The sequence below is a fragment of the Ranitomeya variabilis genome, chromosome 1 (genome assembly GCF_051348905.1).
Source record: "Ranitomeya variabilis isolate aRanVar5 chromosome 1, aRanVar5.hap1, whole genome shotgun sequence".
Lineage (NCBI taxonomy): Eukaryota > Metazoa > Chordata > Amphibia > Anura > Dendrobatidae > Ranitomeya > Ranitomeya variabilis.
The window spans coordinates 373,806,142-373,833,620 of NC_135232.1; the positions used below are offsets into that span (position 1 = coordinate 373,806,142).

At 42.8% G+C, this 27,479-nt stretch overlaps 1 protein-coding gene across 1 annotated transcript in view; it reads right to left on the reverse strand.

Annotated features, from left to right (window-relative positions):
• Nucleotides 1-1,248: 1,248 nt before the first annotated feature.
• Nucleotides 1,249-27,479, reverse strand: part of PSAT1 (phosphoserine aminotransferase 1) — a 64,148-nt gene continuing 37,917 nt past the window's right edge. The window contains exons 5-9 of the mRNA XM_077249009.1: nt 22,998-23,170; nt 19,432-19,601; nt 8,595-8,723; nt 2,704-2,841; nt 1,249-1,818 (exon numbers count right to left, since the gene is read on the reverse strand). Coding sequence (XP_077105124.1) covers nt 1,716-1,818; nt 2,704-2,841; nt 8,595-8,723; nt 19,432-19,601; nt 22,998-23,170 — 713 coding nt within the window. The 3' untranslated portion in view covers nt 1,249-1,715. The remainder of the gene's footprint in view (nt 1,819-2,703; nt 2,842-8,594; nt 8,724-19,431; nt 19,602-22,997; nt 23,171-27,479) is intronic.

The following is a 27,479-nucleotide window of genomic DNA, read 5'->3' on the forward strand; positions in this document are numbered from 1 at the left end:
TCACAGAATTTTATACCATTGGGCAGTGAAGAAAGAATAATTACATTTTTATGACTAAAATGTTGTTTTAGCCCCAAGTGTTTAATTTTTCTAAGGGCTAATAGAAAAATGGACCTTAGTTTGAAGTAAAAGAATTCTCCTGATTGCGCCAATATTTTTCATGTAATCAAGAAATACATTTCAGGCACAGTGCAAAGCTCAGAAGTGAAGGAGTGTCATATTATATTGCAGATTTTACTGTTATGGTTTGCGGGTGCCATGACCCACTGGAGAGCACCTAAGGTGCCAGAACAGCAGAACCCCTCATAAGTGACCCCATTTAACAAACTACACCTCTAAATGTACTCATCTAGGGGTGCATCATATTGACACCACAGGGTGTCACAGAAATGTATACCATTAGGCAATGAAGAACAAAATAATTATATTTTTACCACAAAAATGTTGTTTTAGTCCCACATTTTATATTTTCATTTTAGGAAATGGCTAAAAATGGCATCAAAATTTGTCCTACAATATCTAGGTTGTTGCCCTCCTACAGCCTCCTCCATGTCTCCTGGTGTAAGGCCTGTCTCCTGGTATCTGCTCCATGCTCTGGACACTGTGCTGACAGACACAGCTACCCTTCTTGCCACAGCTCGCATTGTTGTGCCATCCTGGATGATCTGCACTTCCTAAGTAACATCTCTGGGTTGCTATTGTACCTCTAGGGGTGAGAGCAATGACAAAATGAAAGTGACCAAAACTACAGCCAAAAAGGATGAGAACAGAGAAATGGTCTGTGGTCACCCTCTCCACCTGCAGAACAACTCCTTTATAGGGGTTGTCTTGCTACTTGCCTCTCATTTCTACCTGTTGTCTGTTCCATTTGCACAACACCAGGAAAAACTGATTCACAATCAGTTGCTTCATAACTGAACAGGTTGATGTCACAGAAGTGTGATTGACTTGGAGTAACATTGTGTTGTTTAAGTGTTCATTTTATTTTTTTTAGAACTGTATATATCATTTGATTAGCACACCACCAATCATCTCATATTAAAACCATCTAGAATGGTGGCTCTCAGGTAACAATGAAAACCATTATGGGCAGAACAAAATAATGGCATAACAAATTAAGTTATGTTTCCAACTCCTAGACACAAGTACTCAGCATATGCTATGCATTTTTCCATTCACTAGAAAGGTTTTTGTATTTGCCATCTGCATGAAGACCTTCTTGAATGTAAACAAATAACAGACCACATATTACGCACCTACTACAATACACATTTTATTATCTTTGCATAATAATATGCAGGCACATCAATTGTCTCCGGACAATACTTTGACCTCTATTTACAGACAAGAAAAATAAAGTATAAGCAGCCTGACCAAAGATATGGAATTACTATCACCAAAGAAATAACCAGATGAATATGTATAACATATGGAAATCCCAACACACGCTGAAATAAGTCTTCAACAGTTGGCAAAAGTCATGGCTTACACAGAGGAAGCCATAATTGTGTAAAATTGCATCTCAATAAAGAGCTTATTGCAAACACCACTTATGGTAAGAAAGGGAAAGAAAGCAAGTACAGTTGGGTTGTTCGCTACATAAGAAAATGACAGTTACAAACAAATTTTAAACTATGAAAATAGCTTATTTGATAAGTGCCATATTTTATACAGTAGTGATATGAAAATAGAATGAAGATTAGCCAGGAAGTTCATCACTGATGAGTCTCCTTGAAGTGTCTCATGAAATCTGCTAGTTTTTCAACATCATCCACAGTGACAGCATTGTAGAGAGATGCTCTGATTCCTCCAACAGATCTACACACAGAAAGACAAATTTAGAACATGGAAGTCCAATCGTGTTAATTAACAAGGTCTGTAGAATAAAAAATAAATCTGCCTGCAAATGAATGTTTGCAGACCACCCCTGTCCATATACCAACAACCCCATTCCAAATTTTAGAGAGCTTAGGCTAAGTCCAAACTATGTTTGTGGCCAGTGTCAGGCTCATGCGCTTAGAGGATATGTGCCTGATGTATGTTGAGGCATCCGTCAACTAGAGACCCACTGATAAGAAAACATCGCATGGTATCTTCTTCTACCGCATGGTAGAAGTTTCGTTGCAGTTGGAAAGTACATTCTGTTGTATTTTCCTATACAGTTAAACAAATGCTAAACCGGCATTTACTGTCCAGACAGAAGAAAACACTTTTGTCCTCAGTCTGATGAAAGGTGGCCTAATGCGATGCTACAGTATACATGGTAAAAAGCTCCCAATGTATATTGTGGCTAGGAGCACAGATGCAGTCAGTGCTAAGGGCCCACCAGTAGCCAAGTCTAGGGCCTCACTTTTCAGCTACATGCTGTGGACATTATTCTCAACCACAAATTTATATAACAATGAAATGGATAGATTGTTAAATCAATAAGATGCTGCCTGTCTGTGCATAGTGATTCATGTATATTGTGCAGAGTACTGCTCATATAAGTGAGTGGTGGGCACACTCTTGCACAGGGCACACCTGAGGATTCTCCTGTTCTCATGTGGGCACCTAGCCTCATCCCATGTTAAACCTCAGCTTACAGAAGTAGAAACCAGTTAGTAAATCAAGTGGTATCACTGTCCACTTAATTTATATGGTGTTTAATTATTGCGGGGTATCTTATCTAAAAACTAGATACTGTCAGAAATAAATTTCTACCTGTGTCCTTTTAGAGACATCATGCCTAGAGCCACAGCTTTTTCAAGAAATTCTTTCTCCAAGACACTGTCACCCTTGATACTTCCGATACGGAAAGGAATGTTCATTCTGCTCCTGCTTTTTTTCTCTACAGGACAACTGTAAGAAAATATGGTTCTTCTGTAAGGCAAGACAATCAACCTCCGTTTCACAACTGATCAATAAATGAGATGGATCTGATATTGTAGCCGAGCTAGATTGATGTAAATGGGGCTCAATCTGTAGACAAGTGTGGCACTGTCCTTTTTAACCCCTTCATGACCCAGCCTATTTTGACCTTAAAGGGAACCTGTCACCTGAATTTGGCGGGACCGGTTTTGGGTCATATGGGCGGGGTTTTCGGGTGTTTGATTCACCCTTTCCTTACCCGCTGGCTGCATGCTGGCCGCAATATTGGATTAAAGTTCATTCTCTGTCCTCCGGAATACACGCCTGCGCAAGGCAATATTGCCTTGCGCTGGCGTGTACTCCGGAGGACAGAGAATTAACTTCAATCCAATATTGCGGCCAGCATGCAGCCAGCGGGTAAGGAAAGGGTGAATCAAACACCCGAAAACCCCGCCCATATGACCCAAAACCGGTCCCGCCAAATTCAGATGACAGGTTCCCTTTAATGACCTGGCCATTTTTTGCAATTCTGACCAGTGTCCCTTTATGAGGTAATAACTCAGTAACGCTTCAAAGGATCGTAGCGATTCTGAGACTGTTTTTTCGTTACATATTGGGCTTCCTGTTAGTGGTACATTTAGGTCGATAATTTTTGCATTTACTTGTGAGAAAAAACGGAAATTTGTCGAAAATTTCGCAATTTTCAAATTTTGAATTTTTATTCTGTTAAACCAGAGAGTTATGTGACACAAAATAGTTAATAATTAAATTTCCCACATGTCTACTTTACATCAGCACAATTTTGGAAACAACATTTTTTTTTTGCTAGGAAGTTATAAGGGTTAAAATTTGACCAGCAATTTCTCCTTTTTACAGCAAAACTAACAAAACCATTTTTTTAGGGACCATCTCACATTTGAAGTCAGTTTGAGGGGTCTATAAGGCTGAAAATACCCAAAAGTGACACCATTCTAAAAACTGCACCCCTCAAGGTGCTCAAAACCACATTCAAGAAGTTTATTAACCCTTCAGGTGTTTCACAGCAACAGAAGCAACATGGAAGGAAAAAATGAACATTTAACTTTTTAGTCACAACAATGATCTTTTAGCAACAATTTTTTTTATTTTACCAAGGGTAAAAGGAGAAACTGGACCCCGAAAGTTGTTGTCCAATTTGTCCTGAGTACGCCGATACCCCATATGTGAGGGGGAACCACTGCTTGGGCGCACGACAGGGCTCGGAAGGGAAGGAGCGCCATTTGACTTTTTGAATGAAAAGTTGGCTCCAGTCTTTAGCGGACACATGTCGTGTTTGGAGAGCCCCCGTGTGCCTAAAGATTGGAGCTCCCCCACAAGTGACCCCATTTTGGAAACTAGACCCCCCAAGGAACTTATCTAGATGCATAGTGAGCACTTTAAACCCCCAGGTGCTTCACAAATTGATCCGTAAAAATGAAAAAGTACTTTTTTTTTTTTTTTTCACAAAAAAGTTCTTTTAGCCTCAATTTTTTCATTTTCACATGGGCAACAGGATAAAATGGATCCTAAAATTTGTTGGGCAATTTCTCCTGAGTACACCAATACTTCACATGTGGGGGTAAACCACTGTTTGGGCACACGGCAAGGCTCGGAAGGGAAAGAGCGCAATTTGACTTTTTGAATGAAAAATTAGCTCCAATCGTTAGCGGACACCATGTAGCGTTTGGAGAGCTCCTGTGTGCCTAAACATTGGAGCTCCCCCACAAGTGACCCATTTTGGAAACTAGACCCCCCAAGGAACTTATCTAGATGTGTGGTGAGCACTCTGAACCCCCAAGTGCTTCACAGAAGTTTATAACGCAGAGCCATGAAAATTTAAAAAAAACATTTTTCCTCAAAAATGATTTTTTAGCCAGCAATTTTTTATTTTCACAAGGGTGACAGAAGAAATTGGACCCCAAAAGTTGTTGTCCAGTTTGTCCCGAGTATGCTGGTACCCCATATGTGGGGGTAAACCACTGTTTGGGCACACGGCAGGGCTCGGAAGGGAGAGAGCACCATTTGACTTTTTGAACGCAAGATTGGCTGGAATCAATAGTGGCGGCATGTCGCGTTTGGAGACCCCCTGATGTGCCTAAACAGTGGAAACTCCTCAATTCTAACTCCAAACACACCCCTAACCCTAATCCCAACTCTAACCATGACCCTAATCACAACCCTAACCACAACCCTAACCCCAACACACCCCTAATCCTAATCCCAACCCTATACACAACCATAACCCTAACCACAAGCCTAACCCTACCTAACCTTAACCCTAATTCCAACCCTAACCCTAATTCCAACCATAACCCTAAGGCTATGTGCCCACGTTGCGGATTTGTGTGTGGATTTTTCCGCACTGTTTTGAAAAATCCGCAGGTAAAACACACTGCGTTTTACCTGAATATTTACCGCGGATTTCCAGTGTTTTTTGTGCGGATTTCACCAGCAGATTCCTACACAGGAACAGGTGTAAAACGCTGCGGAATCCGCACAAAGAATTGACATGCTGAGGAATATACCAAGCGGTATCTTCCGCACCATGGGCACAGCGGATTTGGTTTTCCATAGATTTACATGGTACTGTAAACGTGACGGAAAACTGCTACGAATCCTCTGCGGATCCGCAGCCAAGTCCGCACCGTGTGCACATAGCCTAATTCTAACCGTAACCCTAACCCTAATTGCAACCCTAACCCTAATTGCAACCCTAACCCTAGTTCTAACCCTAACCCTAGTGGAAAAATAAAAATAAATATATTTTCTTTATTTTATTATGTTTATTTTGATCACTGTAATAGAACCTATCAAGTCTGGAATGAATCTGCTGGCCGATTCGGCGGGCGCACTGCGCATGCGCCCGCCATTTTGGAAGATGGCGGCGCCCATAGGAGAAGACGGAGGGACACCGGGATTCGGTAAGTATGGGGGGTGAGATCATACCGCGGGGGGGGGGGGGGGGATTGCGGAGGGGAGGACGGGGGGCCGAAGGGGAGAGGAGGGCGCGGAGGACAAGACGGATTGGTAGGAAACACTGGCGGCGGCTGCAGATCGCCGCTATCAGTTGGTGGAGGGGTCAGATCGGGGTCTCCAGCCATGGCTGATGATATTGCAGCATCGGCCATGGCTGGATTGTAATATTTCAACAATTTTCATAAGTGAAATATTACAAATTGCTCTGATTGGCTGTTGAAAGTGAAACAGCCAATCAGAGCGATCGTAGCCATGGGGGGGCGAAGCCAACCCCCTTGGCTGAAGTACCACTCCCCCTGTCCCTGCAGGTCGGGTGAAATTTCAGTTAACCCTTTCACCAGATCTGCAGGAACGCGATCCTGCCATGAGGCCACATAGCCGTCACAGGTCGGATTGGCACCAACTTTCATGACGCCTACGTGGCATCAGAGGTCGGTAAGGGGTTAAACAAAGCAACCATGCTTTTCTAGTCCTGTACAACCCCTTTAAAACACATTGTTTGGACAGCGCATTTTATACTTCAAAAGAATGTGTTATCAGAAAATATTTAACACTTTTTTTTTTTTTAATTTGCTATATAGCAAATTTCCCAGACTTTAACCCCTTTACCCCCAAGGGTGGTTTGCACGTTAATGACGGGCCAATTTTTACAATTCTGACCACTGTCCCTTTATGAGGTTATAACTCTGGAACGCTACAATGGATCCTTGTGATTCTGACAATATTTTCTCGTGACATTGTACTTCATAGTGGTAAAATTTCTTTTGATATTACTTTCGTTTATTTGTGAAAAAAAAGGAAATTTGGCAAAAATTTAGAAAATTTTCACAATTTTCCAACTTTGAATTTTCATGCCCTTAAAGCACAGAGATGTTTCTACCCAAAATACATAGTAAGTAACATTTCCCACATGTCTACTTTACATCACTACAATTTTGGAACCAAAATTGTTTTTTGTTAAGAAGTTATATGGGTTAAAAGTTGACCAGCGATTTCTCATTTTTAGAACACCATTTTTTTTTTTAGGGACCACATCACATTTGAAGTCACTTTGAGGGGTCTATATGATAGAAAATACCCAAAAGTGACACCATTCTAAAAACTGCACCCCTCAAAGTGCTCAAAACCACCAAAACCACATTTAAGAAGTTTATTAGCCCTTCAGGTTAATTTTTGGAATGTTTAAAAAAAAAAAAAAAGAGCAGCATGCTGCGATTTTCTCAGCCCGTAAAATACGGTGATGGAAGCTGCCCCACAGAGAATCAATGGTCCATGTGCAATGAGTTGTTATTGTGCCTCTCCCTCGTCCGCATTCCTCTCTAGTGTGACCCCGACCTCACACTTCTCATAGGCACGGATGAATTTTTTCCAACCTCATTATTATCACAGGTAGGATCACAATGACAGACAAAACTGAATCCACCATTCACAGTAGGTGATTGTTACCGCACCCTCACCCTTAAGGTACCGTCACATTAAGCGACGCTGCAGCGATATCGACAACGATGTGCCGATCGCTGCAGCGTCGCTGTGTGGTCGATGGAGAGCTGTCACACAGACAGCTCTCCAGCGACCAACGATGCCGAAGTCCCCGGGTAACCAGGGTAAACATCGAGTTACTAAGCGCAGGGCCGCGCTTAGTAACCCGATGTTTACCCTGGTTACCAGTGTAAATGTAAAAAAAAACCCAAAACACTACATACTTACATTGCCGTGTCTGTCGCGTCCCTCGCCTTCAGCTTCCCTGCACTGTGTAAACGCCGGCCCTAAGCACAGCGGTGACGTCACCGCTGTGCTCTGCTTTACGGACACATTCAGTGCAGGAAGCTCTGAGCAGCAGCGCGGACGCCGGGGGACGTGACAGACATCAGAGGGTGAGTATGTAGCGTTTTTTTTTTTACTTTTACAATGGTAACCAGGGTAAATATCGGGTTACTAAGAGCGTCCCTGCGCTTAGTAACCCAATATTTACCCTGGTTACCATTGTAAAACATTGCTGGCATCGTTGCTTTTGCTGTCAAACACGACGATACACGCCGATCTGACGACCAAATAAAGTTCTGGACTTTCAGCAATGACCAGCGATATCACAGCGGGATCCTGATCGCTGCTGCGTATCAAACACAACGATATCGCTATCCAGGACGCTGCAACGTTACGGATCGTTGTCGTTCTCGTTGCAAAGTCGTTTAGTGTGAAGGTACCTTTACATCACAATTACTTTTGCCCTAATGAAAGCATGACCAATAATTATTCTATTCAATACTGTCTGGGTCAGTTTATTGCATTTTTTTAACCCCTCCCTGATGTGACATACATGTGCATCACTCCAGAAATTGTTGTATAAAATGGGCAAAGGTGAAAAAAATAATATATGTAATTATATGTATAATTTTGTTTTTTCAGAGGTCACATTCCCTTTAATGTCTTAGCAAGTGGAGAAGGGACGAGGAAACCTTCACAAATCCCACCAAGGACAATATCTGCAAGGAGTTTCTATGCTCTCCCCGTGTTTGTGTGGGTTTCCTCCGGGTACTCCGGTTTCCTCCCACATTCCAGAGACATACTGATAGGGAATTTAGATTGTGAGCCCCATGGGGGACAGCAATGATAATGTGTGCAAACTGTAAAGCGTTGCAGAATATGTTAGCATGATATAAAAATAAAGATTATTATATGTAATCGATAAAACCCCATTCTGCAAAGAATAACAGATTATAGATAATAATAGATTACAGCTAACAACTTACACAAATAATCCATTGGATTCATCTATAATATTGTAAATCATTTCTGACTTGATGATGCTTAGTTTCTCCATACATGCTGCACCTCCATTATTCTTAATCCATTCCAACACCAATCCCATTATGTAGATGCTGAAAGACAATTACACAGTATGTTAGCTCAACACTACCAAATTCTGTGAGCCTCTTTGGGCATTACCATCAAATGTTCAGCTCTTATAAAATATATCCTTCTCCAAGATAAAATGATGAAGCCTAAAGGAGATCCCCAACATTAAACATAATGGCATTTTACTTACTGATCAGAAGGGGTCTGATTGTCAGGACCTTGCAAAAGAACAGGGGCAGCAGCATTTTTTCCCCCTCCACAGCAGCACTGCCATGTATGTGCAGTGTAGTGAAGTGTAACACAGCCCTATGTATGTGAACAGAGCAGCTCCCTGTACAGCAGAGCCACTTTGACAGTAAAAATGATGAAGGAGAATTGACCCCATAACTAAGCATATTTACACCATTGTATAATAATTGGGAATATCCCTTTAAAAAAAAAAATAATATCTGCAGATTTATTTATTTTTATTTTTTTTACCCTATGGTTGGATTTTTTTTTCCAATTTTTGCAAGGTTGTTTCCACCAATCTCTGCCATCGGGAAACAATGTACAGTCTGAGTTATGTCAACGCTGTAGTTTTTTACTTGGAACCAGAGGTGACTCCAGGTCACCAATAAGCTGCAACCTTAGAAGAAAGATAGACTTTTCAATGACTGTCCAATAATACGGAAAATCTGATGGTTCAGAACCTGTCCGGTACCTTTTAGGCTGCATTAATTTATATCTTCAGTTTTAAAGCTGAAGTCTTAAAACAGGTAAAGTTTTACTTTTATTCTACTTCCACATATGTAGCAAATATTTTATATGTACCTGCCTGAAATCGGCTGGGCAAGGAGTACGGCAAGCTGGAAAGCCCCCAAGGCAAATGTTAGGATTTGTTTCAGCCTTGTGGTATTGTGCTTTGGGGTAGTGTGGTGCCACCTGCAGGTCATTTTTCCTTACTGCAGTTTTATGAAAATTAATGTTTAAAATGTATTTTGTGATAACATCGTGGATGTGTGGTTTGGCTATTTTCTTGCTGAAGGGGGAAAGTTTACCTTTCAAGTGGTGTATCATTTGTATGTGTGGGTGGGTGCAGTATTAACGGAGATACAAAGGAATCACCGAAAAAGAGTGTTTTGAAATAATATAGAAGGATAATCATTTTATTTATTTAAAAGGGCATCTGTCAGTATGATCTAGCCTCCAAAGCCATCTACATGGGCATGCAAATAACAGAACGTTGAATTAAATGATACCTGCAATCCAATGTCTTTTAAGTTATGCACAGGAATAACTATTTTGTAGTGACTCGCACTGGACAAGCAAAAGTGCAAGCCACCACCGCTAGGCAAATCCTTAAGGGCTGGGATATTCTTCACCCACCCCCTGAAGGGGAGGGGTCTTTACAGAACCCTTCCCCGACTGCTATCGCAGGATAGCTGGCATCTGGTGGCGTGGACAATGTAGAGTCAGGTAACAAGTGTAAATCCAAAGCTAGTGAAAAACCCAAATAAAAACCAAAGGGAAATCCCGGGACAATAGCTAATGAAAGTGAACCAGTAAAAACCATTAGCAACTGCTGTAGGGCAACCAAAACCCAGACAGGGAGCCCTCACCTGTACGGAATTAGTAGCAGGCCTTAATAGCCAGCCCAAATCTAAAGATAACAATCAGGTGGTGCATTCCTCCAAGTCATGTCCAGAGAGCCACTCCCTGCTCACCTCTACAGCAGTGAACACATTCCCACCACTGGCTAACACTAGGCAAGGCAGCGTCCTGCGTTGCCTGGCAACCGGGAGACATAGCGTCCCATGTCTGCAGGGCCGTGAAACAAATGGAATGCTTTCCATTGTGATGGTGTGATATGCTATGTGGGTATCACTTTTGTGTATATTTTATTTTACTTATTTTCATGGTGTTCTCTTGTAGGATGAGTTATTTGCCATCTGATATTCTCCCCACAGTTCTGTATTGTTATCTCTCCACAGGGTCAGTGAATAATGTTGTTTGCTAATATGCTAATGACATGTTGACCTAGCTTGTTGAAACAATGAGCCCCTGTGACCCACCCCCCTAACCTGTGAATGAGGAGGGAGACTTGTAAATATCAGGGAGGTGAGACACAGATCAGTCTGGTGTGGAATGATGTGAAGAGGATATCAGAGAGAAAGAAGAGTATATGGACTATGCGATCCTCTCTGCTGGATTGTTGGGACTTTTATCCTGTTACTGAGCTGCATTCGTGTTCTGGACTATTGTATCCTCAGTATGGTGGATCGTATACAGTATATGGACCGCTTGTATTTTTGCGTAAATAAAGGTTCTTGATCTTTTCACTATTCTCTTGCTCTGTTGATTTTGTGGTACCGGAGTAGGACCCTTTGACACCCATGTTATCACATCACTCACCACTTCCACACACGAGGCACCACAGTGTGTAGTCGCACCACCCAAGTGCGCAATAGCTCGGCCTCCATCGCGGACAGACCAGCAGAGCAGTCTGAGAACTGGAGGAAGAGTATTGTGTCCATGGCAGGTATTCCTAACATTATTCCCATGAAATATAAGTTTTTCTTTTATGCATATCAGCTGTTCAGATCTATGGGTCGGACACAGATGTCCCTGAAAATCTGCCTCTAGAGCCTATTTAAAAAAAAAAGGGACATTCCTAATGTGATATGTAATGGTTGACACTGCTATTATAAATCACACTGCTACTATAATCACACACAACTCTGCAGAGATCAGAGCTAACATAGTAGAGCAGAAGTGAACTTTATCTCAGTACAAACACATCTGCAGTTGTCCTGCCAGTGCTGTATTGCCCCTCCCCCCACTCCCACTCTGGCTGCCTGTGAGATGGAAGCTGAATCACTGAGAAGACAACTGCAAAATTGTTGTGTTTGTAATGAGACAAAGCTCAATTCTGCTGTACTGTGTTGTCATAATCAGGCACAGCTCTACAGCTTTGGTGATAGAACTGAGAGGACAACTGTAGATGAAGATGTGTTTGTCATGAGACAAAGTTCACTTATGCTGTACTGGTAGTTCTAATCTAATCTCACTGCAGAGTTGTGTATGGTTATACAGTGGGTATGGAAAGTATTCAGACCCATTTAAATTTTTCAATCTTTGTTTCATTGCAGCCATTTGGTAAATTCAAAAAAGTTCATTTTTTTTTCTCATTAATGTACACTCTGCATCCCATCTTGACTAGAAAAAACAGATATGTAGTTATTTTTGCAAATTTATAAAAAACAAAACAAAACTGAAATATCACATGGTCATAAGTATTCAGACCCTTTGCTCAGTATGGAGTAGAAGCACCCTTTTGAGCTAGTACAGCCATGAGTCTTCTTGGGAATAATGCAACAAGTTTTTCACACCTGGATTTGGGGATCTTCTGCCATTCTTCCTTGCAGATCCTCTCCAACTCCTTCAGGTTGGATGGTAAATGTTGGTGGACAGCCATTTTCAGGTCTCTCCAGAGATGCTCAATTGGGTTTAGTGCAGGGCTCTGGCTGGGCCAGTCAAGAATGGTCACTGAGTTGTTCTGAAGCCACTCCTTTGTTATTTTAGCTGTGTGCTTAGGGTCATTGTCTTGTTGGAAGGTGAACCTTAGGCCAAGTCTGAGGTCCAGAGCACTCTGGAAGAGGTTTTCATTCAGGATATCTCTGCACTTGACCGCATTCAGGTTTCAATGACAACCAGTCGTCCTGTCCCTGCAGCTGAAAAACACCCTCATAGCACGATACTGCCATCACCATGTTTGTATTGGGCAGGTGATGAGCAGTGCCTGGTTTTCGCCACACATACCGCTTAGAATTATCATCAAAAAGGTCTATCTTCGTCTCATCAGACCAGAGAATCTTATTTCTCATAGTCTGGGAGTCCTTCATGTGTTTTATAGCAACCTCCATGCGGACTTTCATATGTCTTGCACTGAGGAGAGGCTTCAGTCAGGCCACTCTGCCATAAAGGCTTGACTGATGGTGGGCTGCAGTGATAGTTGACTTTGTGGAACTTTCTCCCATCTCCCTACTGCATCTCCGGAGCTCAGCCACAGTGATCTTAAGGATCTTCTTTACCTCTCTCACCAAGGATCTTCTCCCACGATTACTCAGTTTGGCTGGACAGCCAGGTCTAGGAAGACTTCTGGGGGTCCCAAACTTCTTCCATTTAAGGATTATGGAGGCCACTGTGCTCTTAGGAACCTTGAGTACTGCAGAAATTCTGTTGCAACCATGGCCAGATCTGTGCCTTGCCACAATTCTGTCTCTGAGCTCCTTGGCCAGTTCCTTTGACCTCATGATTCTCATTTGGTCTGACATGCACTGTGACGTCTTATATAGAGAGGGGTGTGCCTTTCCAAATCGAGTCCTATCAGGGAACCTGTCACCCCCCCCCAGGCATATGAAACTAAAAGAGCCACCTTGTGCAGCAGTAATGCTGCATTCTGACAAGGTGGCTCTTTTAGTTCTGGGTGCTGTAACTAGAGAAATAATCTGTTTTATAATTTGTCTGAAATACCTGATGCTCAGTCAAGGAGGCCGGCGTTTCCCTCCTGCTTCAGACAGCACACAGCTGTCACTCACATCTTCTTGGCGCCGGGCGCAGCCTCCTCCTCACCGCTGTTTTCAAAATAGCCGGCGCCTGCGCTCTTTTCCCGTCTGGTGCAGGCGTAGTGAGCGCTGCCCGTCTTTCCTCATATGCAGCCCAGCTGACTGCGCCTGCGCGGCTGCCCTGCCTGTGAATCCCAGCCCCGCAATGTGAATAAATCATAAGTCACTGCGGGGCTGGGAATCACAGGCAGGGCGGCCGCGCAGGCGCAGTCAGCTGGGCTGCATATGAGGACAGACGGCCAGCGCTCACTGCGCCTGCACCAGACAGGGGAAAAAAGCGCAGGCGCCGGCTATTTTGAAAACAGCGGTGAGGAGGAGGCGGCGCCCGGCGCCAAGAAGATGTGAGTGACAGCTGTGTGCTGTCTGAAGCAGGGGGGAAATGCCGGCCTCCTTGACTGAGCACCAGGTATTTCAGACAAATTATAAATCAGATTATTTCTCTAGTTACAGCACCCAGAACTAAAAGAGCCACCTTGTCAGAGTGCAGCATTACTGCTGCACAGGGTGGCTCTTTTTAGTTTCATACGCCTGGGGGGGGGGGTTAGGGTGACAGGTTCTCTTTAAATACAGCTGGACTCCAATGAAGGAGTAGAACCAGCTCAAGAAGGATTAAAAGGAAATGGACAGCATGTGACTTAAATATGAGTTGTTAGGACTGGCGGAAAGCACCAAATAATAGTAATAGGGAATATGAGGTGCGTTCGCAGTTCGGGGTCCACCGTGCAGAGATGACACCTGCTGCTGAGTAATGGCGGATGGACGCTTGCTCACACGTGGGTTAGACCTCACCCAGTGTGAATAGAAGCGAACTCTCTTGCTTCACAGAGTCGCCACAAATATGCTGCGCCCTGTTAGCAGTCACAGGGTGCAGCTGAAAGACACTAGTGGGATCTCTATGAATCACCCCCACTAAGCTGGTGATTGGACCCGCTCTGACCCTCGGTGGCCAAGCTGAGTCCAAGCGGGAATTCCCACCCTACACTGACAAGCTGTCAGGAAAGCTCACTGATTGCGCATGGTGCCGTATAAGCGGGCACTGCAAAGGCACTGTAACGTGTGCTTCGTGTGCAGATGGCACTGTCGAGCGCTAGATAGCAAACATCCACCATACACGAGCAAACAACAACACTAGGAAGGGGGATGATTAAAGAGCGACTTTTACACATCTACACACACACACACATTTTCAAGTATACACTAGCGCACGGCCGAGTGACCATGCAAACCTTTTATAGCAGTAGTGCTATAGGACCTTCCAGGTGATCCAATAGGAGGTGCAACAGGACCTGAGCATGTGACCCCTGACCTCCAATGGGAGGTCGTCCCGTGGGCATGCTTTGTATGGGAAAAGCAGGACTTAGGGTACCGTCACACATTGAAATTTTCATCGCTACGACGGCACGATCCGTGACGTCGCAGCGATCGTATGAATATCGCTCCAGCGTCGTAGACTGCGGTCACACGTTGCAATCACGGCGCTGGAGCGATGCCGAAGTCCCCGGGTAACCAGGGTAAACATCGGGTAACTAAGCGCAGGGCCGCGCTTAGTAACCCGATGTTTACCCTGGTTACAAGCGTAAACGTAAAAAAACAAACCGTACATGCTCACCCGTCGGTGTCCTTCAGGTCCCTTGCCGTCTGCTTCCTGCTCTGAGTGCAGCCGTACAGTGAGAGCAGATCGCAGCACCGCTGTGATCTGCTCTCACTTTCCGGCCGGCACTCAGAGCAGGAAGCAGACGGCAAGGGACCTGAAGGACACCGACGGGTGAGCATGTACGGTTTGTTTTTTTACGTTTACGCTTGTAACCAGGGTAAACATCGGGTTACTAAGCGCGGCCCTGCGCTTAGTTACCCGATGTTTACCCTGGTTACAAGCGAAGACATCGCTGGATCGCTGTCACACACAACGATCCAGCGATGTCAGCGGGTGATCAAGCGACGAAAGAAAGTTCCATACGATCTGCTACGACGTACGATTCTCAGCAGGATCCCTGATCGCTGCTGCGTGTCAGACACTGCGATATCGTAACGATATCGCTAGAACGTCACGAATCGTAACGTCGTAGCGATGGAAATTTCAATGTGTGACGGTACCCTTAGTCCCAGAAAGACCTGCTCGCTGCTGATCAGTGCTGGCTACAAAGGCAGAGCCTGGAAAGGCAGCAGTAACCAGTCGCACAGTATCAGCTTGAGCCAGACACTGGGACCGACGTCTCCACTGAGCAGGCTCCACTACGGCTGGAGAAGAATGGGAGACCACAGCAGACATGGTTCGAGAATCCCCCTGTGTGGAGGCGGGAACTCGACACCTAACATAATTGTCTGCGCAAAGGGTCTGAATACTTATGACCATGTGATATTTCAGTTTTTCTTTTTTAATAAATTTGCAAAAATAACTACATTTCTGTTTTTTTTCAGTCAAGATGGAGTGCAGATTACATTAACCCCTTTACCCCCAAGGGTGGTTTGCACGTTAATGACCAGGCCAATTTTTACAATTCTGACCACTGTCCCTTTATGAGGTTATAACTCTGGAAAGCTTCAACGGATCCCGGTAATTCTGACATTGTTTTCTCGTGACATATTGTACTTCATAATAGGGGTAAAATTTCTTTGATATTACCTGTGATGATTTGTGAAAAAAATGGAAATATGGCGAAAATTTTGAAAAATTTCGCAATTTTCCAACTTTGAATTTTTATGCAATTATATCAGAGATATGTCACACAAAATACTTAATAAGTAACATTTCCCACATGTCTACTTTACAACAGCACAATTTTGGAACCAACATTTCTTTTTTTGTTAGGGAGTTATAAGGGTTAAAAGTTGACCAGCAATTTCTCAACACCATTTTTTTTTTTAGAGACCACATCTCATTTGAAGTCATTTTGAGGGGTCTATATGATAGAAAATACCCAAGTGTGACACCATTCTAAAAACTGCACCCCTCAAGGTGCTCAAAACCACATTCAAGTTTATTAACCCTTCAGGTGTTTCACAGGAATTTTTTGAATGTTTAAATTAAAATGAACATTTAACTTTTTTTCACAAAAAATTTACTTCAGCTCCAATTTGTTTTATTTTACCAAGGGTAACAGGAGAAAATGGACCCCAAAAGTTGTTGTACAATTTGTCCCGAGTACAACGATACCCCATATGTGGGGGTAAACCACTGTTTGGGCGCATGGAAGAGCTCGGAAGCGAAGGAGCGCCATTTGACTTTTCAATGCAAAATTGACTGGGATGCCATGTTGCGTTTGGAGAGCCCCTGATGTGCCTAAACATTTAAACCCCCCCACAAGTGACACCATTTTGGAAAGTAGACCCCCTAAGGAACTTATCTAGATGTGTGGTGAGCACTTTGACCCATTAAGTGATTCACAGAAGATTATAATGCAGAGCCGTAAAAATAAAAAATCATATTTTTTCACAAAAATGATCTTTTCGCCCCCAATTTTTTATTTTCCCAAGGGTAAGAGAAGAAATAGGACCCCAAAAGTTGTTGTACAATTTGTCCTGAGTACGCGGATAACCCATATGTGGGGGTTAACCACTGTTTGGGCGCATGGGAGAGCTCGGAAGGGAAGGATCGCCAATTGACTTTTCAATGCAAAATTGACTGGAATTGAGATGGGACGCCATGTTGCCACTGATGTGCCTAAACATTGAAACCCTCCACAAGTGACACCATTTTGGAAAGTAGACCCCCTAAGGAACTCATCTACATGTGTTGTGAGAGCTTTGAACCCCCAAGTGTTTCACTACAGTTTATAACGCAGAGCCGTGAAAATAAAAATTCTTTTTTTTTTTCCACAAAAATTATTTTTTAGCCCCCAGTTTTGTATTTTTCCAAGGGTAACAGTTGAAATTGGACCCCAAAAGTTGTTGTCCAATTTGTCCTGAGTACGCTGATACCCCATATGTTGGGGTAAACCACTGTTTGGGCGCACTGTTTTACTTTTTCAATGCAGAACTGGCTGGAATTGAGACAGGACGCCATGTCGCGTTTGGAGAGCCCCTGATGTGCCTAAACAGTGGAAACCCCCCAATTATAACTGAAACCCTAATCCAAACACAACCCTAACCCTAGTCCCAATGGTAACCCTAACCACACCCCTAACCCTGACACACTGCTAACCCTAATCACAACCCTATTCCCAACCGTAAATGTAATCCAAACCCTAACCCTAACGTTAGCCCCAACCCTAACACTAACTTTAGCCCCAACCCTAACCCTAGCCCTAACCCTAGCCTTAACCCTAGCCCTAACCTTAGCTCTAACCCTAACCCTAATGGGAAAATGGAAATAAATACATTTTTTAAATTTTTCCCTAACTAAGGGGGTGATGAAGGGGGGTTTGATTTACTTTTATAGCGTTTGTTTAGCAGATTTTTATGATTGGCAGCCGTCACACACTAAAAGATGCTTTTTATTGCAAAAAATATTTTTTGCGTTACCACATTTTGAGAGCTATAATTTTTCCATATTTTGGTCCACAGAGTCATGTGAGGTCTTGTTTTTTGCGGGACGAGTTGACGTTTTTATTGGTACCATTTTCGGGCACGTGACATTTTTTGATCTCTTTTTATTCCGATTTTTGTGAGGCAGAATGACCAAAACCCAGCTATTCATGAATTTCTTTTGGGGGAGGCGTTTATACCGTTCCACGTTTGGTAAAATGGATAAAGCAGTTTTATTCTTCGGGTCAGTACGATTACAGCGATACCTCATTTATATCATTTTTTTATGTTTTGGCGCTTTTATACGATAGAAACTATTTTATAGAAAAAATAATTATTTTTGCATTGCTTTATTCTGAGGACTATAACTTTTTTATTTTTTCTTTGATGACGCTGTATGGCAGCTCGTTTTTTGCGGGACAAGATGACGTTTTCAGCGGTACCATGGTTATTTATATCCGTCTTTTTGATCGCGTGTTATTCCACTTTTTGTTTGTCGGTATGATAATAAAGCATTGTTTTTTGCCTCGCTTTTTTTTTTACGGTGTTCACTGAAGGGGTTAACTAGTGGGACAGTTTTATAGGTAGAGTCGTTACGGACGCGGCGATACTAAAGTACTTTTATTGTTTTTTTTTTTATTTAGATAAAGAAATGTAATTATAGGAACAATATATTTTTTTTTGGGGGGGGGGTGGAATTTTTTTTTTTTTTTTTTTACACATGTGAATATATATATATTTTTTTAACACTATAACATTGCCCCAGGGGGGGGGAGCATCATGTTATAGTGTAAGATCGCTGATCTGACACTTTGCTGTGCACTGTGTCAGATGAGCGATCTGACGTGCACCCCTGGAGGCTTCCCGGCGCCTGCTCTGAGCAGGCGCTGTGAAGCCTCCTCCCTGCAGGACCCGGATGCAGCCCCGCGGCCATTTTGGATCCGGGCCTGCTGCAGGGAGGAGGTAAGAGACCCTAGGAGCAACGCGATCACATCGCGTTGCTCCAGGGGTCTCAGGGAAGCACGCAGGGAGCCCCCTCCCTGCGCGATGCTTCCCTATACCGCCGTAACACTGCGATCATGTTTGATCGCAGTGTGCCGGGGGTTAATGTGCCGGGGGCGGTCCGTGACCGCTCCTGGCACATAGTGCCGGATGTCAGCTGCAATAGTCAGCTGACACCCGGCCGCGCTCCCCCCGTGAGCGTGGCAGATCGCATATGACGTACTATCCAGTCGGTGGTCATACGGGCCCACCCCACCTCGACGGGATAGTACGTCTAATGTCAGAAAGGGGTTAAATGAGAAAAAAAATAACTTTTTTGAATTTACCAAATGGCTGAAATGAAACAGAGTGAAAAATTTAAAGCGGTCTGAATACTTTCCGTAGCCACTGTAAGAGCAAAGTGTCAGTCATTACATGTCTCACACTGGTAACACTTCTTTAATTCATTTAAAATAAGCTCTTGAAGTAGATTCTCATGCAGATCTGTGTCTGGCTCAGAGCTTAATAGCTCCTTTGCATTTAATATGGATTTTTCTGAAATAAGACAGCAGATTTCAAGTGGCTATGCCCATGTAGATATGGCAATATTTTTTTTTACTACATCAAAAAGCCTTGCCTACTAAACACTGTGAATCACAATTACTTAGAATTTACATACCTGAAGCATGGGGGAGTGTTATACAGAGAAGCATTTCCTGCCTGGATTTTGTAATCAAGGATTGTAGGGCATTCTTTCAATGCAGAACCCAATAAATCCTCTCTAACTATTACCACTGTGACTCCGGCACAGCCAACATTCTTTTGAGCTCCGGCAAATACAAGTCCAAACTATAAAATGCAAAAAAAAAAGCTGAGTTTTTTCTCCATTCCTGCACCCACCACCTGATCACAATCTGCATTTCTTTAAAACATAAATAGCATAGTTCAGGCTCATTTGCTTCTCTTCAGACTCCATCTTGATTCCCAGATTTTAACCTGCATTTTATGCCTCTACATTCTGCTATCAATCCCATGATGCATTAGTACAGCATCACATGGGTGTCTAGACACATTTTAAGGTAAAGATGAAGTTACAGTTCTCTATCCTCCTAAATAAGCTAATAGATGTTAAGTAGAGTCAGCAAGTCTTAACAGTCATCTTCTCAATGACAACTGTGACAGGAGCTGTATAATCATCAGTATCAGTAATAATTATTTAAGTTAAAACGGAACAACTAAGTATTAAGAAAAGGAGGGATGTTCCTAGCACCTTCATTCAGTTTGGATAAAAGTATTTTATTAGAACAATTTAAAGTTTTCAATCTTTTCTAATAAAATAAACTTTTATCCAAGCTTGGATGGATGTGCTGGAAGCAACCCTCCTTTTCTTCACATTATTTATTTATTTTTTATTTTTATATAGGGCTTTACAGTTTGCACACATTATCGTCACTGTCCCCGTTGGGGCTCACAATCTAAATTCCCTATCAGTATGTCTTTGGAATGTGGGAGGAAGCCGGAGAACCAGGAGGAAACCCACGCAAACACGGAGAGAACATACAAACTCTTTGCAGATGTTGTCCTTAGTGGGGCTTGAACCCAGGACTCCAGCGCTGCAAGGCTACTGCGCCACCGTGATGCCCACATTGGCTGAAATCACCAGCAGGTATCCACCAGCTACATTAGTTTGCAACGGCTTTTGATGCATGTTTTCACAGTGTCAAGCTCTGACCTTCTCCCCCCCTCTCCCATGGATTCTAAGTAAAGTATTACTAGCTGAAATCTAAATGATATATTTACTAGTGGACTAGCTACAGAATGAATCACTAGAATTCTACTTTGAACATTAATGACAATCTTAGAACCAATGAGGCTCTGTTGACAGGTGTTAATTTTTTTTTTTTCATTACTGGCGTTGTGACAGATATGTACTCATTATTTATGCAAAACATCCCATTAAGTTATAATGGGTTTATTATTTTCTCTTTGTTATTTCACTATAATGGCTGTGAAAGAACTGTGCATATTGTGCAACACAGTTTAAAGTGTATAACAGACTTATTAACTCCTTTCCTTCTAATGAGGCATTTCAATTATTTTATATCCAGCACAGAATAGCATGATACACTTGCATGTTACAAGACAAGATCCAAAAGACCAACTAGAATAAAAGCAATACTCCAATTAAGCTGTACAAGCATATTTTTATTATCATATTAAAATCAGGCCTAGGGGTCAGCAACTGTTGGTATATGTGCCACAGCTAGCATGCGGGTCAAGTTTGCCAGGCACACTGTACTGAACACATAAGGCTAAGTGCACACGTTGCAGGATTGCCGCGGAACTTTCCGCGGCAATTCCACAACTCCTGCCGCGGGTATATCGCATGCGGAATTGACATGCGTATTCCCCACTAAACAGTAGCGTTTTGCAAGCGTAATTAGCTTGCAGAATGCTAGCGTTTTCCAAGCGATCTGTAGCATCGCTTGGAAAACTGATTGACCGGTTGGTCACACTTGTCAAACATAGCCTATGCAGCATCAATAGTAAAAGATAGAATGTTAAAAATAAAAAAAAACGCCAGAAGGTGAGACTATCGCTATTTTTTATTTTAATTCTTTTTTTTTTTTTTTTTTTGAGGCCATGTTCACACGTTGCGGTTTTTACCGCAGATCCACACCGTTTTTGACGCTGTGGATCTGCAGCTGTTTTCCATGCGATCTACAGTACCACGTAAACCTATGGAAAACCAAATACGCTGTGCAAATGCTGCGGGAAAAAACACGCGGAAACGCAGCAAAAAAACATGCAAAAAACCGTGCAAAAACGCATCTGCGTTTTCTGCCAAGAGCTGCGGATTTAGTGCAGAAAAATCCGCAGGCAAATCTGCAACATGTGCACATAGCCTAAATGGTACCCAGGGCCTGGAGGAGAGTCTCCTCTCCTCCACCCTGGGTACCAACCGCACATGATCCGCTTATTTCCCGCATGGTGGGCATAGCCCCATGCGGGAAGTAAGAGGATCAATGCATTCCTATGTGTGCGGAATCACCGCCATTCCACACTTTAATGAACATGCTGCGTTTTTTTCTTGGAATGCGATTCCGCAGGGGAAAAAAACGCAGCATGTGCACAAAAAATGTGGAATGCATTCGAAAAATAGGATGCTTAATGTATGCGTTTTTTTGTGGTTTTATCACGTTTTTATAGCGAAAAAAACGCTAAAATTCCTAAACGTGTGCACACAGCCTAAAAGTCCAGGTGAGCAGGATGTTAGCTGCAGTGACAGTCGGACTGGTGCTTGTTTTAAAAAAATTATAGTCTGGCTATCAATGAAAATCCACCCGACTATGGTTAGTCAATTGCAAACCATTTTAAAAATTCAAACTGCAGTCACTGGAAAGCTGCGGTTTGGCAGAGTTTTCTACAACAGCAACAGCCAGATGGGATACTAATATGGCAACATCTACCAGTTGGGTATAATATAAAAGGTATGGAGCATAATGCCCAAGTAAAGTGTCAAAAAGTGTACAGCAAGCATGGCTTAGATTAGGCTGGTTAGGTGTGCAAAGTCCATGTATGAAGGCATGCTATGCATTTAGGCGCCATTGTCAGCTCTGGTCAGAATCCTATATAAACATTACCTTATATAATGCTAAGAGCTTAAAGAGGTTGTCCACTACTTTTTCCATTGATGGCCTATCCCAAGGATAGGTCATCAATGTCCTAATGATCAAGGTCCACCACACCTGGGAATCAGCTGTTCTCAAATCAATTGGAGGCCGATGTGCGCTACCCTGCCATGGCTATTACCAGAAGACAGGGCAGCTCCGCAATAGAACAGTTCTGGTCGTCGTCCGCCAACACCGAGAACAGCTGATCAGCAGTAGTGCCGGGTGTCAGACAACAACTAACTAGGTAGCTAGCCAAATATCACCAGTCCCATAAGTTTATATTATATGGCTTTCATACTGCATAACATACTGGTATTTCCATTTTTTAAGTTTTTGGATTTTTTTTAATTGGCACATCACATAAAGGTTGCTGACCCCATTATCTAGAATATTTGATCATCTGGAACCAACCAGAAGGCATTTTAGTGACTTTCTGCCCATGAATGTCACAAGTTTGCAAATCTTAACGTCAAGCTTACTTGAAAACTACTTTGTTAGTTAAGATAATATCATAGGTCAACATTTTTTGTTTCTTTTACAATAGGAACAAAAAAAAATAAAAATTATATACCTTGGAAATATCAATTGGTCTAGACAGGAAGTTTGAAGACATATCACAAACCAAGAGTGCTCCCTTCACATCAGGAATATCGTGAAACTCCACGCCATGTACAGTTTCATTGCCACAGTAGTAAACATAGGAAGCTTCTGGGTTAAGATTCCAGCTGTCTGGATCTGGGATTTCTGAAAACAATCAAATTTATTTTATCTGCTAATAAAATTATGATGCATACTTATTTTAACTTTGTTTGCAAAAAAATATATATTTTCTTTTAAAAGGTGCAATTGGGTTGGATAAAATACTGCACTAATGAAGTTCTACCTTAGGCTACTTTCACACAAGCATCGTACGACGCATGTCGCAATGCGTCGTTTTGGAGAAAAAACGCATCCTGCAAAGTTGCCCGCAGGATGCGTTTTTTCTCCATAGGCTTGCATTGCCACACGTCGCATCCGTTGTGCGACGGATGCGTCGTGTTTTGGCGGACCGTCGGCACAAAAAAAAAGTTCCATGTAACATTTTTTGGTGAGTCGTGTCTGCTATTTCTGACAGCGCATGCGCGGCCGGAACTCCGCCCCCTCCCCCCCGAACATTACAATGGGGCAGCGGATGCGTTGAAAAACTGCATCCGCTGCCCCCGTTGTGCTTCTATTTCACAGTATGCGTCGCAGTGCGTCGGGCCGACGCTAGTGTGAAAGCAGCCTTAAAGATGTTGGCAATACCTGTTTTTTAATTGATGGCCTATCTACAGGATAGGTCATCAATATCTGACCATTAGTGGGAATGAAACACCTAGAAGTTCTTGGATGCTGCCAGCACATAGCAGCTCCATCACTTCTATAGTGTCCACATACAGTTATTGCAGCTCAACTCCCTGGATATGTAGTACCCAGCCGCAGCCACTACTGAACTGACGGAGATGCTGTGTTCCAGCAACATCTGAGAACATCAGCCACTGCCACTGCCACTGTTTTTGTAACAGCTGATCAGCGGGGGGCTTCTGGTGATGAAGCCTCACCGACCAGATCTCGATGACCTGTCAGAATAGGCCATCAATAAAAAAAAAAAAAAAAAAAGTAGTGGCCAACCCCTTTTAGGCTCAGAATTCTACTGACGATTTAAAAAAAACGACAAGTTGTTAGATGCGAGTTGTCTAACAATCCTATAGAAAAAACGGTGGTCGTTAGGCAGTGTATTCTTAGCAACTAGTACAAATTTGAAACCTCTATACAGTAAGCAAAGAAATTTCTGATGCAATTACTGTGAGAAGAGGTCTCGAAAACCTTGAAGTATTGATACAAAAATACATTTAAAAAAGAAAAAATGAAGATGTGGCACATGCCCGGGTGTGATGTAATAAAAGTCCTTTTATTTACCCATCATGGGATGAGGACATTGTACATAGGCGGCAGGTACATCTGAGGGTGAAACGGTGATCTAGTAGGACGATGGCCGTTTCGCGCCGACTGCGCTTCAACGGGTCCAGGTGCGTGATTAAAAATGATGTCATTTCCTTTATAGGGTAATACCGATCATCATATAATGAATAAAAACCTTCTCCTTATGTAAAACATACAGAATTACATACATAATACAAGTCAATAGTTATAATCACTTTACGGATGCAAAATCATTTTATATCAAAATTACAAAAAGACTGACATATCCAATTTATCATTCAGTCCTATTGGACCTTGAGCATTACTTCTCATTATCCACCTGGCCTCATGTTGCAAGAGAATCCTGTTGCGGCTGGTATTTAACTATGTCTATACCAGCAAATTTTAAGAGTCTAGGGTTTGCATTATGTTCCTCCTGCATATGTTTTATAAGCCTTAATGACCCTTTTCCAGACGTTATCGAATTAAAATGTTCTCTAAATCTAGTTGCCATGGGCCGGATAGTTTTCCCTATTTTGCAACTCCTGCCGCGGGTATATCGCATGCGGAATTGGCATGCATATTCCTAGCGTTTTGCAAGCATAATTAGCTTGCAGAATGCTAGCGTTTTCCAAGCAATCTGTAGCATCGCTTGGAAAACTGATTGACAGGTTGGTCACACTTGTCAAACATAGTATTTGACAAGTGTGACCAACTTTTTACTATTGATGCTGCCTATGCAGCATCAATAGTAAAAAGATATAATGTTAAAAATAATTAAAAAAAAAAAAAGGTTATTCTCACCTTCCGAAGGCCCCCGATCTCCTCAGCAGTGCACGCGGCGGCTTCTGTTCCTATAGATGCTTTATGTGCAGGACCTGCGATGACGTCACGGTCACGTGACCGCGACGTCATCGCAGGTCCTTCACACAAAGCATCCATGGGAACGGAAGCGGCCACGTGCACCGCTGAGAGGCGGGAAGACTCCGGGAGCCATCAGAAGGTGAGTATATCACGATTTTTTTATTTTAATTCTTTTTTTTTTTTACCAATTATATGGTGCCCAGTCCATGGAGGAGTCTCCTCTCCTCCACCCTGGGTACCAACAGCACATGATCCGCTTACTTCCCACATGGTGGGCATAGCCCCATGCGGGAAGTAAGCAGATCAATGCATTCCTAGGTGTGCGGAATCCCCGCAATTCCGCAAATTAATGAACATACTGCGCTTTTTTCTGGAATGCGTTTCCGCTCAGGAAAACAACGCAGCATGTGCACAAAAAATGCGGATTGCATTCTATTAAATAGGATGCTTAATGTGAGCGTTTTTTTTTGCGGTTTTATAGCGTTTTTATAGCGAAAAACACGCGACGTGTGCACACAGCCTTAAAGGGAACCTGTCACCACGTTTTTGGAAGATGGGATAAAAATAGCGTTAAATAGGGGCAGAGGTGGGCGTTACATTAGTGTGTGTGTTATGCGTTTATTACCCACCTAAGTTGCCGAAATAACTTTGCAAAGTCTCCGTTTTCGCCTGTCAATCAGGCTGGTCAGGTCGCATGGGCGTGGTGTCTTCACCCAGATTTGGCGTAGTTTTCCGTTGGTGGCGTAGTGGTGTGCGCATGCCCAAGGTCCCGAATCCTCTTCCAGGGGATTTAAAATAGCGCGGTGTTCGTTATTGCATTGGTGATCGGTGGGCGCGGCCATCTTCCTTTGGCCGCGCGTGCGCAGAAGCGGCGCTCTGCTGGCCGCGGCTTCAGGAAAATGGCCGCCGCGATATCCATCTGCGCACGCGCGGCATCGCGGCGGCCATTTTCCTGAAGCCGCGGCCAGCAGAGCGCCGCTTCTGCGCACGCGCGGCCAAAGGAAGATGGCCGCGCCCACCGATCACCAATGCAATAACGAACACCGCGCTATTTTAAATCCCCTGGAAGAGGATTCGGGACCTTGGGCATGCGCACACCACTACGCCACCAACGGAAAACTACGCCAAATCTGGGTGAAGACACCACGCCCATGCGACCTGACCAGCCTGATTGACAGGCGAAAACGGAGACTTTGCAAAGTTATTTCGGCAACTTAGGTGGGTAATAAACGCATAACACACACACTAATGTAACGCCCACCTCTGCCCCTATTTAACGCTATTTTTATCCCATCTTCCAAAAACGTGGTGACAGGTTCCCTTTAAAGGGTTCTCCATAGTATGAAACTGGCAGAAATTACAGCTACGATATTTATAATTGCCCTTGTGAGAGGCAACTTTTAGCCAATTACTTTCCACCGGCAAAAGTCGGTTATGTACCAGGATGTCGGCTAAATTTTGTGTTCGTTTATATGCGAATCGTGGTTTATTTATTTTCGATAAATCTTTATCTGTCTGCAAAACATGCCAGTTTTTTCTTATGGCAGTGTGGATTATTTTGTCCATGGGACTATGTTTAAAGCTAAAAATAAAATTTCTGCTCCAAATTTTCTGTTTTGGATAGTTTTTTGTTATGTCTGATTTTCTGTTTTTGAGCAGATCCATTTGTGTAAAGTTTTCCACCCGTTTTTCTGCTTCCTCTATTAGAGGTTTTGGATAACCTCTGCTCAAAAAACTAGCTTTTAAATCATCCATTTGTTCTTTGTAATTCTTCTGATTATTGATAATTTTTCGATATCTCATCATTTGACTATAGTAGTCCCTTTTTTGTGTGTATGGGGTGTGCACTATCGTAACGCAACATATTTGTGGCAGTAGGTTTTTTATGCACCTGAGTATTAATTTCCCCATCTACAATGTCAATTTTTACATCTAGAAACTCTAAACTATTTCCACCGAAACATGATGTGAATTGCATATTCTCATTATTCACTTCATTTAAATATTCCACAAAGTCCTCAAATACCTCTTTTGGGCCATCCCATATAATAAATACATCATCCACGAACCTCAAATAGGTCCGGATGTACCTTAGATATGGGTTGGACATGTTATTGATGTATATTTCCTCGAAAACCGCAAGGAACAGATTCGCTATTGAATATTTAATTCAAATATATATATATATATATATATATATATATATATATATATATATATATATATATATATATATATATATTTGTCT